Genomic DNA, 13,329 nt, shown 5'->3' with positions numbered 1-13,329 from the left:
GGATTTTAACAGAAAGGGCCCCAGGAGGGGTGTAAAGGTTAAGGAACTGCCTGTCTGTACTGTCCCAAAGGTAAACAAATCCGCTAGCCTTGAGTAAAGTCCAATGGGGATCGCACAGAGAACGAGCAGACAGGACATTCTGAGAGGGAGCTTTGCAGAAACTGGTCCTTGCACATAAGACAAAGGAGCCCAGATTGCAGCTATCGCCCGAGGTCTGAGTTGCGATATCATGGATATCCTTCACAGCTGGGGGGTTGAGCTGACCAGTCATCTACAAACCAGATACAGCAGGTACGAGGGTCTGTTTAGCCTCGCCTCTGCGGTGGCCGATCTGCACACCACGTTCTTCTGCCTGTTTCCCGTGTGGTTCTACATGCGCAAGGACACAGGGGTCAGGCTAATCTGGGTGGCTGTCATTGGAGACTGGCTCAATTTAGTGCTGAAATGGTAAATAAACTTCCTTTTTTTAAAAATAAAAAATAAAAGAGTCCTGTAAGTGCACATTAACAGCATACTGAGTAATTTAAGCAATTTTGAATGCAGGGTTCTTTCCGGGGAGAGGCCGTACTGGTGGGTTCATGAAACCCAGTTTTACGGAGCAGGAAAGGCCCCATCGCTGCAGCAGTTTCCTATCACATGTGAAACTGGACCAGGTAAGACTCAGGACAGACCTGCTGATCACATGATGCCTGCCTTGTTCTTAAGAATCAACTAATCATTGATTTCATTAATCTAGCATGGTGAACTCCAAGTCTGCTTAATATCTATGTTAATCATTGACAGAAGGTGACTATCTTCTGGTTTCCGGTCAATGGATATAATATGGAAGATTTATGAATGAGTTCTCAACTCCCGTGCCTTTTGTCCAGTGGTACTGGTTTTTTAGCTTTAAGCAATTCACAGATTACTATTTGCGTTTAGATATTATAGAGGGTAATGCAACATCTTGTGTAGGATTGAGATTAATTAAAATGATGTAAGAACGATTGTGGCAAAACTGAAGCACACCTTGTTATACAATACTTCTTGTTGTGTCTTTTTTTTCCCATTTCTATCAAAATACAAAATAAAATAAACAGCAAAATAGAGAAGATGATTGAGAACAGTGTTGCAGTAAACATTTGCAGAGATATATCAAAACTTTCCACTTATATATATATAATAAATGAAAAATATCAACATAACTAAAAATATTATTTAGATGACAATCTTATTTGATGTCCTCTAAAAGTAAAATACAATAAAAATGCATACATATATACAACAGTATTCAATTTCATATTCCAGGAAGCCCTTCAGGTCATGCTATGGGTGTAACTGGTGTCTGGTATGTGATGGTCACCGCTCTGCTTTCAATTGCAAAAGAAAAGCAATGCCCCTCTTTATTATACAGGTGAGTCTATGAGTAATGCATTTGTATAGTTCTTCAACTCTCTTGAGAATGTTCTGGTGCTTCTGATTCTATGTTATTATCCCGTTAGCTTGCTGCAGATCAGCTTGTGGACCTTAATGGTTGTGGTGGTGCTGATCGTCTGCATGTCCAGAGTTTTCATGGCGGCTCACTTCCCACATCAAGTTGTTGAGGGGGTCATCACAGGTATGAAAAACTCAAGACATTATCAGTAATACTAGGATAAAACTGGTGTAAATCTTTTGGTCTAAAAGAACATTCACTATGTTTTATAGAAACCTTATGTTAGGACCCCACCTCTCATTTATTTTGCAGGCATAGTGGTTGCTGGTATGGTTTCCAAGAAGAAGTGGATTTACAGTGCCAGCATGAGCAAATACCTCCTCATCACCCTCTTCTTGACATTCTTTGCTATTGGCTTCTACCTGCTGCTTAAAATTGTAGGAGTGGACCTGCTTTGGACCCTAGACAAAGCCCAGAAATGGTGCATCAAGCCAGAGTGGATTCACCTGGACACCACACCCTTTGCCAGCCTCCTACGCAACATGGGTAGTCTGTTTGGTCTTGGACTGGGACTGCACTCGTCCTTCTACCATGGGGTCAAGAAGGATGCAAATGCTGGTTTCAAGATGGGGTGTATTATGATCTCCTTGTTCTTGCTTCATCTCCTGGATAGATGGACCTTTTCCTCAGACAACCACATGACTTTCTATATCCTATCTTTTGGTAAGAGTGCTTTTGCACTTTTAATCCCAACCACCTTAATTCCTTGGGCTCTTTATAGAATTTTCAAAGGAACAGAGTTGGATAAGAACTTGTGAATAAGGAACTAGTTGTTCCTTATTTGAAAGAAAACTGGGGAAACCAGCACCAATCATTAATCGGTGAGTTGCTTAAACTGTGCTGGAGAAAAAAATAGGAACCAGCTTGTTTTATTAAAAAATAAAAGCAATCCAAACTTTCATAAACAAGCATACCTTTTGGTAATCAGAAGTCAATATTTTACTTGCAAAACAAAGTAGCAGTGTTATTTCTAGTTGAAAAGATGCCCTTAGGGGCATGAGCCTAATTATCTTTGAAATACTTTCCTTGGGCCTTGAATGACAAAACAAGAATAGCACTTGAGGTATACATGCTATACCTCAAGTGTAGGTATAGCACTTGAGTTATAGCAATCTATGCTATCTATGTGATAGCACACATTTAATCAATATGATAACATATTGATTAAATGTCCCAACCAAAATTTGAACATCTGTCCCACATTTCTGTGTCTGTCTCCTCACTCTCTCCTCATTAAGAGGAATTTCACAAATTACCTTGATAAGCTGAGCTAAAAAGCTAAAATTGACACAGGCCTAGTTGGTGTCAATTTGTTGTTGAGGTAATATCTTCAACAGTTTATTTAGCAGTCCAAAAACAACCTCAAGATTTGCTTTACAGATTGTGAAGATGTTTTAAAGAGTCTTTCAATGAAAAGTTCAAACGTTAACATGGCAAACATAGCTAATTATTAGCAGATGATACACATGTATTGTAATAAGTTAGTTTTTACAGTTGATAATATACAATTTTTTGTAAATGTTTACCAAGGAAAATGGTCTAATTATTTTGCTAAACAGAATTAAGGGACACTAATAATTTATGAGTTAGCCGGTCAATTTTACTTAGCTTCTGATGATGGTTAGAAAAAGGGTTTTGTCAACTGAGGTCACGTCTGAACATGTCACTTAAAAGAGAGTCAGCGGTAGTTTATTTGTTATTTGTTTTCATTTTCATTCAAGTTCTTATTTAAGCAAAAGTACGAACTATAATTTATTTAGCTTGGGGTGTGAAAAGGGCTAAACAGATTAATTTGTATTATATCTTTAGCCACAGATAGTAACATGTAGAGAAGCAGTTCCCTACCACAAGCCATTTCCAAGACAAATCTTAATGTATGTTTACACATTTTAGACAAACATTCTACAACAACTGAATTCCTTTATGTCATTGTCTATCTCACACAAAATGTTCAGATTTCAGTCTGTGATTTCATGAATTATGTGCTTTTTCTATAATGATAGCAACGACTAAAATGTTTTCGGGATGACAACAGATTGCTTTGTGTAATGATTTGATCTCTGTGCTTTTGTCATTAATACTAACATCAAGCGGTTAAATATGTTGATGGCATTAGAAGAGATATTGGAAATATATTATGTTTTATAGATATTATAGACTATACTTTTATAGTGTGCAGTCTCATTGATTCCAGTTTGTGCATTTGAATACAATAAAAGTGACATTGTTTGATGCCATTAGTTGTTATTATTTAGTGAAACAATAATGTTAAATGTTTTATTTAAGCAAGCAACATCCAGTATTTTTTATGTCTCAAAGAATAATTCTACACCAGTTTTTTTTGTTTTGTTTTTGTTTTTTTCAAACTCCTGCTCCCAGTATGTATGAGAACACAAGTCTCGTCGCATGTCACTGTCATCAACATGTTAAGAAAAGTCTGTCATTGTTTAACAGATTGTACCTTCAGATTCATTTTTATAGATCACATTTTTACAACTTTGTATGACTTCAGAAAGAAGATTATTTTAAGGGTGAATTAACTATTAGTGGTTGATTAGCTTAGTTGAGAAGTCTATTAAAGCATGTCAAGTCATTAGCTGCGAAACTTACCTGTTAAATTAATAGACTTCACTATTTTTAGATATATTTACAAAGCAGAGTTTTTAATTGATTAGTTTTAAAGGTCAGGTTACTGAAAACTCCTGAAATGTCTCAGTAACATATACAAAGTAGAAATGATGATAACAACAATGAATGACAGAGAGCTTTAAAAATAAATCAGTGCCTCAGAATATCCACTTGCACAAAACGTTCTCCCCGTCTAAAAATGGCCATGGTCCACTGACAGTTTTCTCGAAATGTTTCAGGCTAACACAGAGTAATTCCCTGGTCGGAACAACCATTAACCATTAACCAGAGCATGCTCCCTCCACCCTGCAATTGCACATAGTGATTGTGCCAGCCACTCACTCTTAAGACAGGCGGCAGGTCAAGGGGCAGAAAGTGTTGTCTGCCTGGGGAAAGCAAGGCAGACAACATGTGTGTCAATTAATACTTGGCTCTCAGTAGCCTACATTGTTCACAGCATACACTCAAGATACTAAAATCAGCATGACTGCAGAGGTCACTATTATTGCAGGACACCTTTGTTCTGCAACGTCGCTCCCTGCTATGTTCTTTAATCTGCTGCTGAGTTGTAGGTCATTAAAGTCAAAGTTGCACTGATTAGACATGTAATAATCCTCATTCATAATAGGACAATATGAATGAGGATAACCACACATTGCATTGATAACACTGAACTTATTGTACCACTGAGTCTTAGATTTAAGACAAGCAGTTTGAACGCCCAGTTTATATCAATCAATCAAATTTTATCAATCAAATTTTATTTGTATAGCACATTTCAGCAGCAAGGCATTTCAAAGTGCTTTACATCATATCAGACACAAAAACACAATGCAACATAAAATCAACAATCAAAACACAACATTAAGTCAGGTTCCGTCATTAAATTTGTAATTGATTACGTTTCAAATACAACTCTAAACAAGTGGGTTTTTAGTTGAGATTTCAAGGAAGTCAGTGTTTCAGCTGTTTTACAGTTTTCTGGAAGTTTATACCTGCAACTGCCATTTAAAAATGGTTTATAAAGATGCCCGTAGCTAAAAATACTCACTTGAGATCAACATTCTTCAATAACATTTACACAAATCCCATTAGTTTATTATATCAGGGTTTATTTTTTATGGTCCTTTCAAGATATTTTTTGAAGAAACAAGTCAAATAATCTATATCTTAAAGAGAAAAATCACAAAACCATAGACAAAACAACTTAAATCTATTTAACATATAACAAACTGATACAAGCTTGAATTTAATGTAAATTTTCTCTAACCCAGCCAGACTCAAAACTGTGCATACAGGATCAGATAAATGGACTCATCTGGTGGCAAGTTAGGTGTGAGCAAAATACTTGCATATTTCTAGGTGATTATTTGAACTATGGCATTATGATCATCATGAGTTCATGTAAACTTGTCATTGTAAATGTAAAAAAAACAGTTTTTAAATGTTTCTGTATGTAGGGGTTGTGCTGACCTGAGCACAGTGAATAATAGGATTAGAAACCAACAAAAACATAAATCCCAGATTTTACGCAGGAACGTCATATCTACTTTTTCTTTTATATCTCTTCCAGTTATTTCCGGTGCTTAGCTTGAAACTTTATGGTGCAACTATATATTCAGAGGTTAGATATCAAGTGAGCTTGGTGGCGGTGTGGGGAATCGACAGGGACAGACATCACAACTGCGTCAGAGAATTTGAGCAACTGTTTGCATCGATTTACATTTGTATCAGTCAACTGAACTGAGCTGTTTTTCTGTTACACTGTCCTGATCCATCTTATCTCTACAGTCAGTTCAGAGAAAAAAAAAAAAAAAAGGAAAACTAAACAAATATGAGCTCCAGCTGGTGAGTAAATTTATAACACAGTGTGCCTCACACGGTGAAATTTGGACAGACTGTTGCCAGATTTAGGACTGTGCACAGTGGCACAGTTGTTTGCAGTTAGAAGCCCCTGACTTTGAATACGTGCTATGGGATTTTCTCCATGCATATGTGAGTTTCTTCAATGTACTCCAGCTTACTTCACGAGTCCAAAACATGCATGTCAGGCTAAATAGTCTCCTCAAATTGACCTTAGGTGATGTGTGCTTACATGATTATTTGTCTTCGAGTTACCTTGTGTGACCTGTTCAAGGTGTAGCGCAGATGGATAAAAATGATCACAGAAGGTTGTCTCTAGGCATGTGTATGGAAAGTTGAGTGAGAAAAAAATGTGGTAGAAAAAGATGCAGCAAGGAACAGACCGCAGCCTTCTGAGGATTGTGAAGCAAATCCCATTCAAGGACTTAAGAGGAGCTTCATGCTGTGTTGACTGCTGTTTGAGTCAAAGCTTCGAGAGTCAACACATAAAGAACAGGCTGCTAGAGGTGTGGAGTGAAGGTTCCCCAGTTGGTGATGATTCATCTGTGTTCCATAAAATCAGAGCAGAAAGAGCCCCAACCAAGAATTCAGTCCATGGAGTCATACTTCTCAGCTGGCCAACAACTCTTAGATAAAAATATTATTTTAATGGTCTTGTGTGATATTTAACTTTTCTGAGAAACTGAATTTTGGGTTTTCACCAGCTGCAGCAAAAATCAATACAAATGTTTCACTTTGTGAAAAACAAATCTAATAATTAATTAGCTTAGCAGGTATTCAAATTTATTCAGATGCAGCTGTGTAAATTTAAAATGAGTATGTGAATATGAATATTTTTGCTAAGATATTTTCTCAGATGTCAAGGTTTAAATATAGTCGGAAAAAAACAGACTGGAAAAAAGGATGAATGTTCCTCATAATCCTGAGTATCCTCCATGTTTACTCCACCATCGACTGCGGCGTAAGCTTGTCGATACAGATCAACAGACAGTAGACCAGGAGATAAATGGCCAAAAGGATGAATTTTTACCTCACAGGAGGAAGTTCAAGTTATTTCAATTATTTTTAAATATTTTCACAAGCCATTCCATCTTATACATCTATATGTTTAACACAAAGAATACTAACTTGTTTCATTTCTACTATGGATGTTTGGGTTGAACACTCTATGGGTAGGTACACTGAATGTTGGCAACTGTTTAAACATTAAAACACAACCAAGAAACTTTGAAAATGCTTACATTTTTTAGACTTGTAAACAAGGAAATCTCAAGTTTCCCATGAACAATAAACACATTTACAAATGGAGCCACTGTCTGGTTTCTAACAGATCAGTGATGAAATTCATATCAGTTCTCAGCTTTTATTAAATATATATGTATGTAATATATGCAAGAAGCTACTCTGCTCCCCACCCCCACACAATTAAAATAGATTCCAAGACATCTTATAAAAACGCATTTTATTCATTAGCATCAATGCCCCATAATGAGACGGTCTGGTGACTTAAGCATTTTCACTGAAAACCATTAAGCCCATCGATCTAAAACTTATTCTCTAATTTTTCCCATCACAACTACAAAGTATAATGTATAACATTCAGAGCAACGACAACAAAAAAAAAAACAAAAATACAGCTTATGTCTTTCATTTACTATATATGATCAATCTTTAGATCCTGCAGGGGACCAAAAAAAGCCACAAAGCACTGCTGAGTATTTGAGAGCTACAAACGAAATGTCACAAGGTTCTGAAGACAACATGTTTAATTAAAATTGAAAAACATTGCTTTACAATTAATTTCCTCATTTTCTGAGAGAATTTTAAGGGTTTAAAACAAACAAAAAAAATTACAATTTAAAACGAAACAAAAAAAGTAAGAGCATGTGTCCATCTACAATACTATGAATTCAATAGAGGGCTTGGATGATTGTATTGAAGTTGATGAATGTCTGGTCGTCCTACAGACAAACCAGTAATAGATGGGGACCAGAGGTGGAGGCTCAGATGGCTGGATCAATATCAGTACAATGCGTCACTGTTACTGCTTCGAGGCCTCTTGATCTTCTCAATGTTCTTCAGGATCATGTCGTGTAACGTTACCTTTAGAGGAAGCAGACCAAAAAATAAATAAATATTCTGCCAGGATAAAGGAGAATAATTGAGGTATAAATGGATGCTTATGAAACAAAACATACATATTGATTTCTGAGCTCTGAAACTATGATCTTCAGACTGATGTACTCCTTCTCGTCAATTTCTGTAACTGTGCGCCGATAGTCCTCCTGATTTAAAGACAGAAAAAAAAAAACATAAGTTTTTTTGGGGTTTTTTTTCCCATTGACATTCAAATAAATTAGTTTTTATTTAACTCCACAGCATTACATTATTTCATATGGTCTAACAAGCAAAGAGGAAAAACATTCAAATTTAATGAATTGATTTTTCCACAACATTTACTTACCACATGCGGATATTTAGCTATTTTGGAAACCAGCTTTGCCCTTGTGATGTAGTATCTAGAGATAAAAATAACAAGCGTTGTGACATCAGATATTAACTGGATCCCATTTATAAGGCAGCATCTTTGGAAGATGCGCAAACCTTGATATCTGGTCGAGATAAGACGCCGCCTCTCCTTCAACGGTTCTGAGTTCAGCTACTGTCTCCTCCTGGATTGATACGCCGAAGTTGTTTCCATCCTCTATCCTGGGGATGAGAAGCTGAACCCACATTTTCACCTAGAGAGAGAGAAAAACAACAGTGTGGGACTTTACCAATGATAAAGTGTCAGCTGGACATTTGGAGAAACTTAAGAGAAAGACTGATCGTTAACATTTTCTGTGAAGTAATTTTTTTATTTTATTTTTTAGGAATAACTGGGATTTTAGTGTGTTTATCAAACAGACACTGACATCCAATTTTAGAAGGAGGCACAGCACAGCAGGTTAACTTCCAGGTAACATTGCAAGTACAGCAGTGTTAGCATCCCCTGCTGACTTTCATAGGTATTGCAAGCAAATTGTAATAATTTAAATGTTTTTATTTCCTAAATAGTTTTCTTTCTGGAATATTATGATTATAAATCCAATATATTGTAAATGTATTAATTTGAATTTTGTAAATGTATTCATACATTTAAGTATTAACGTGATAATTAAATGTTGAAAAATCCCCCCCTTTTCCCTTGAAAGTATGGAGGGGCCTTCAGCAGGCCGGTCTACTGTGGTTATAGTTAAAGGTGATCTGAAGTCCATTTGCTGTGCAGGTTAACAGTTATCAGGGTGTATTTGGTGAAACACGGTAACAGAATAATTTGCTTTATGAAATGGTGACATAAATGCAAAATTTTACATTTGAAGGTGGACATGAATATCAACTTTCAGTATCACTCCAATATCGACACAAAATGTTATATCTATTTCCAGTTTTATTTATATTATGATATGGAAGAGTGGAAGTTTCAGACCTTCATAATCCAACATGTAGGTGATAAATGAATGATCATACTGGAAAAATATCTCTGAGTCAACATTAAATAATTTCTTCATCAAATTAAACAAATCTGTGCATCTTTTTTTAAAAGAATCTACCCGGTGCATCTATAGCATTGTGCCTCTAAAGCAGTCTGCGAGTCAGTGTGGTTAGGTAAGTTATTCAATGTTTTGGCGTTTAGGAGATCTTTGCAAATTTATACTTGAAGTAACTTTAATATTGATACATCTCTCCCTAAAGAAAACAACCACAGAGAGGGAAGGACGTTGCAGACTTACTGTGTTGCATTTCTCTATGAGTGTCCTGATCTCTGGCTTGACCTTTTCGATGAGCTCAACAAGGTTTCCATTGCACTTCATCATCCCACCCGGCATGACGAAGACCTTAGTGCCAGTCACTGGAAGATGAGAAGTAATTATTAAACGATGAACAAACACGCCAGATGAGACATATGAGAGGACATTCACACAGAACTCACCCATGGCATCTTCACCTCCATCTTCCAGTTTTCTTTTCTTGGCATTTTGCTGAAACAGACAGATAGGGTTAAAAGCTGCTCACACTACGGTTCTCAAGGCGCCTGCTGAGGAAGCTGAGCTTCGTGACTCACCCCTTCCAGCCCGTCGTGGAGGTTTGAGATCAGGATGGGGTCCGGTACGGTCAGGTTAATCTCCGAGTGAATCTCTTTCAGCTCACTGATGTTTATGCTGGGGTCCTAAGAAGTTTAAGCAGAATTAGATTATTGTAGAAAAATACAGTGCGACTAAAACCTGGAAGGAAACAGGAGATTAGACTCTACATGCCTTACTAGGAATTAACTGGTATTGAAGTTATAAACAGATACTGTTAAAAACAATGTTTTAACATTTTAAATCATCTTAGTAAGAGATCAGAATGACAGAAACAAAACAAGCAGGTTCTGATCTGACACCGATTGATTGATGCACTTGTGCTACGCAAACAAACTGATGGATACTCATTTAATGAGCTATTGCTAAAATTAGCAGGTACTCTATGTTTTTTTTCTCAAGTGTTTATATCAAAGTCACATGTTTTAACTGTTAAAACATTTAAAACATGTTTAAATGTTTTAACATGGTCATTTCAGCTTTAATGACCAATGTTAGACATGTGGCATTACATCTGTCATCTGTACAGTAGGAATAGTTTTTTTTTACTTTAAATGAAAACAATTATACCCCATTCACTTTAAAGGTTTGTATGAAAACAGTGTTACAGTGAAAGAGCTCTGAAACAAAAGAATATCCTTTGTGACTATGTGCAATTAAGCAGAAAAATAGGAATTCTAAATACAAAATGTGTCAATTTAATTACCAAACTTACAATAATAATATAAACTTCAATTAAAAAAAAAAATAAACAGAATTGTACAATAGCTTAGTGCAATAACATGTGAGGAATTTCTATGGTTATGCTAACAGAGTTATAATAATTGTTCTCTTAATTTAATTTCTTAGTTCATGTTCATATAGATACTTTGTTGGTTATTGTAAAAGAAACAAGAAGATATCGGGGATCAATTCAGGATATCTTCAAATCAATTTGAATTCTCAAATTCCAATAAATTATATTTTTTCTAGAACCCAGCATTTTTTGTGGGCACAAAGTTCATGAAAATTCTGCAAGCTAGGAGGCCATTTATTTATTACTCTTAAAAAAAACTTTGCATAAACGATGAGTCTCTCGGGGTGGTGGTGGGGATATGTGACAGTTATTAAACTAACACTATGCAACAATTCATGTACAATTAATAGAAGTCACAAAGGAAACTCCTGTGACAGACTGGCAACCTGTCCAGGGTGAACCCCGCCTCTCGCCCGGAACGTTAGCTGGGGATAGGCACCAGCAACCCTCCCGACCCCATTAGGAACAAAGGGTGAACAGAAAATGGATGGATGGATGGACAAAGGAAACTGAGGTAATATTACCTCAGTTTCCTACTCAAGTCATTTAAGCAGCTTCTTTACAAATAAAGCAAATTCTAATTATTTTGTCTGTAAAGAGGTGAAACCCTTAGCTTTTTTTTTTTTTTTATTGAAGGTTAATTCCCTTTTCTCCAGATCAATGGATGGCAGACTGCCAACACTACACCCTGCTCCTTGCTAATAAGTGGCACTCCTCCTTTAGTGAAGTGTTATGTTCTGGGCTCATTTTTGCTGACTGGGTGGTCAAAAGATAGTACCATTTGTGATTTTTCACCAAATTTCACTCTGATAAGGCATTTGTTTATCATATGACAAAAAAAAAAGCTCCTAAATTAATTTAATGTGATTTAGAATATGGAATTTTGGAGATACTTTGCACAAAAAAGGAGATGATCTCAAAAAAAGTTAGTTTGCAAAGGCTTTCATAATAATCAGTAATTAACTATGAAATTGGCAAAAACATTTTACCGTCATCTTCTTGGAAAACCCTCTTCCACCCTCAACAACATCCTCTTTATTTTGTATGAAGTCTTCCTACTGTAGCTTGCCAGTTTTAAATAGTTTCTGTGGGTACTAAACGTAAAAGCTAACGAGGTAAAAAAAAAAAAAAAAAAATAATGGTGTAAATCTTTCTACAAAAAAACACCGACTCACCTTGAGGAAGTGATCGAGTTCCAGTAACTTCTTCGGGAAAAAATTTGCAACTAAGTCCTCTGCCTGGAAGAAGGAAACATTTTTAGAGGAAAATCACTTTAAAACTGGACATTTTGTACGGGAATATCAGAACAAGACACTTACTTCTGCTGTGATACGTTCCCTGAAAGCATCAACCTGCAAAGAAGATTGGTGATTAACGTTGAAACTGCATTTTATTGAACTTTGCAAGAATGATAAAAGGATGTACAAATATTTGACCAGGTCAGCATCTGTTCTAATCAGACAGAGAGTCACTAGCTACTTATAGGAGTCTCATCACTGCCGTTTTTTTTTTAAAGGGAGGTCTGGGAAGCAGGTTTTCTATTTATTTTGGTTTCATCTCCTGCAGAATTTTACTAAATTTGTAGAAATTTAGAAGAGTGAAAATGTCAAAAATTGTCAAAAATTGCCAGCAAAATATACAATCCAATTGGCAAAATTTAACTGATTTTAACAGTCAAATTATAGAATTTTATAAATTAATAGAAGGTAAGGTTTGCCAAAAATGAATTTTAGGTGTTTTTCTAAGCAACCTATTCATTATTTTATGCGGAAATATCACTGTTTTGTAGAAAATATTAATTAACTTAATAAACAAGAAATTCACAACTTCCTCTATTATGGGGCCTGAACAAAAGGGAAACATCTGTTTAAATGAAGTCAAAGCCGATGAACACCGGTATAACCACGGCTCGTTCACTTAGCCCAACCGAGGCCTCCATAAGCGCATGTGCTCTCCCTGCTGCGTCTAACTCGGACATAATGCGCTATAAAGGAACTCATGCTTCATTTTACTGGAATATTACCGTCAAAGTCAACGAGAACTTGTTTAATCGCTTCCACGAGTGGATTACAGTGGGACGGAAACACGCCGGCTAGCCACCGTTATCTCCTATCAGCCTAGCACACATTACGAACACAGCGCGGCTAACATGACACTACTGAACACCGATAACACGTCGGAGAGCTGTTGACGGGACTTCCGATCAGGTTTGAATCTCACCTTGGTTTTAATTTCACTGTCCACCTTGAGGAGTGAAGACATCTTCTGTGATCAAACAAGAAAGTAAGGATTCTCCCACTGGCATCAAATTCTCTTGCTAAACGTGTGGCTTCTTTTACTTTTCAGCCACACTCTTTGTCTCTTTTTCTTTGGGTTTATCTGCGCATTACAAATCCTTCTCAGTGTGGATATCGCCCCCTACCATGATAACTATGAACGACAGG

At 36.4% G+C, this 13,329-nt stretch overlaps 2 protein-coding genes across 2 annotated transcripts; one reads left to right on the top strand and one right to left on the bottom strand.

Annotated features, from left to right (window-relative positions):
- The first annotated feature begins 102 nt into the window (after positions 1–102).
- On the top strand, positions 103–3,711 carry g6pc1a.1 (glucose-6-phosphatase catalytic subunit 1a, tandem duplicate 1). The gene is made up of 5 exons (XM_044102309.1): positions 103–447; positions 544–653; positions 1,288–1,393; positions 1,482–1,597; positions 1,727–3,711. Exons 1-5 carry the CDS (start codon positions 230–232, stop codon positions 2,230–2,232), a joined length of 1,056 nt encoding a protein of 351 aa, XP_043958244.1. The 5' UTR covers positions 103–229; the 3' UTR covers positions 2,233–3,711.
- Positions 3,712–7,410: 3,699 nt separating this feature from the next.
- On the bottom strand, positions 7,411–13,305 carry psme3 (proteasome activator subunit 3). Its single transcript, XM_044102310.1, has 10 exons — positions 13,106–13,305; positions 12,205–12,237; positions 12,061–12,123; positions 10,071–10,175; positions 9,939–9,987; positions 9,739–9,857; positions 8,570–8,706; positions 8,430–8,484; positions 8,164–8,250; positions 7,411–8,068 (listed from the first exon to the last, which is right to left on the bottom strand). Exons 1-10 carry the CDS (start codon positions 13,145–13,147, stop codon positions 7,988–7,990), a joined length of 771 nt encoding a protein of 256 aa, XP_043958245.1. The 5' UTR covers positions 13,148–13,305; the 3' UTR covers positions 7,411–7,987.
- Positions 13,306–13,329: the final 24 nt, after the last annotated feature.

The sequence above is a fragment of the Gambusia affinis genome, linkage group LG20 (assembly GCF_019740435.1).
Source record: "Gambusia affinis linkage group LG20, SWU_Gaff_1.0, whole genome shotgun sequence".
In the NCBI taxonomy this organism is placed as follows: Eukaryota; Metazoa; Chordata; class Actinopteri; order Cyprinodontiformes; family Poeciliidae; genus Gambusia; species Gambusia affinis.
Note: the sequence above shows the minus strand (reverse complement) of the source record. Positions and strands in the feature narration are given on the sequence as shown.

Bases quoted from the DNA above. Each gene is read 5' to 3' on its own strand.
- psme3 (XM_044102310.1), bottom strand. From the start codon at position 13,147: ATGTCTTCACTCCTCAAGGTGGACAGTGAAATTAAAACCAAG. The intron at 8,485-8,569 runs GTTTGCGCATCT...TTTTATCTCTAG, and splicing joins TATCTCGACCAGATATCAAG to ATACTACATCACAAGGGCAA. The intron at 8,069-8,163 runs GTATGTTTTGTT...CTTCCTCTAAAG, and splicing joins CAGAGCTCAGAAATCAATAT to GTAACGTTACACGACATGAT.
- g6pc1a.1 (XM_044102309.1), top strand. From the start codon at position 230: ATGGATATCCTTCACAGCTGGGGGGTTGAGCTGACCAGTCATCTACAA. The intron at 1,394-1,481 runs GTGAGTCTATGA...TTATCCCGTTAG, and splicing joins TGCCCCTCTTTATTATACAG to CTTGCTGCAGATCAGCTTGT. The intron at 1,598-1,726 runs GTATGAAAAACT...TTTATTTTGCAG, and splicing joins TGTTGAGGGGGTCATCACAG to GCATAGTGGTTGCTGGTATG.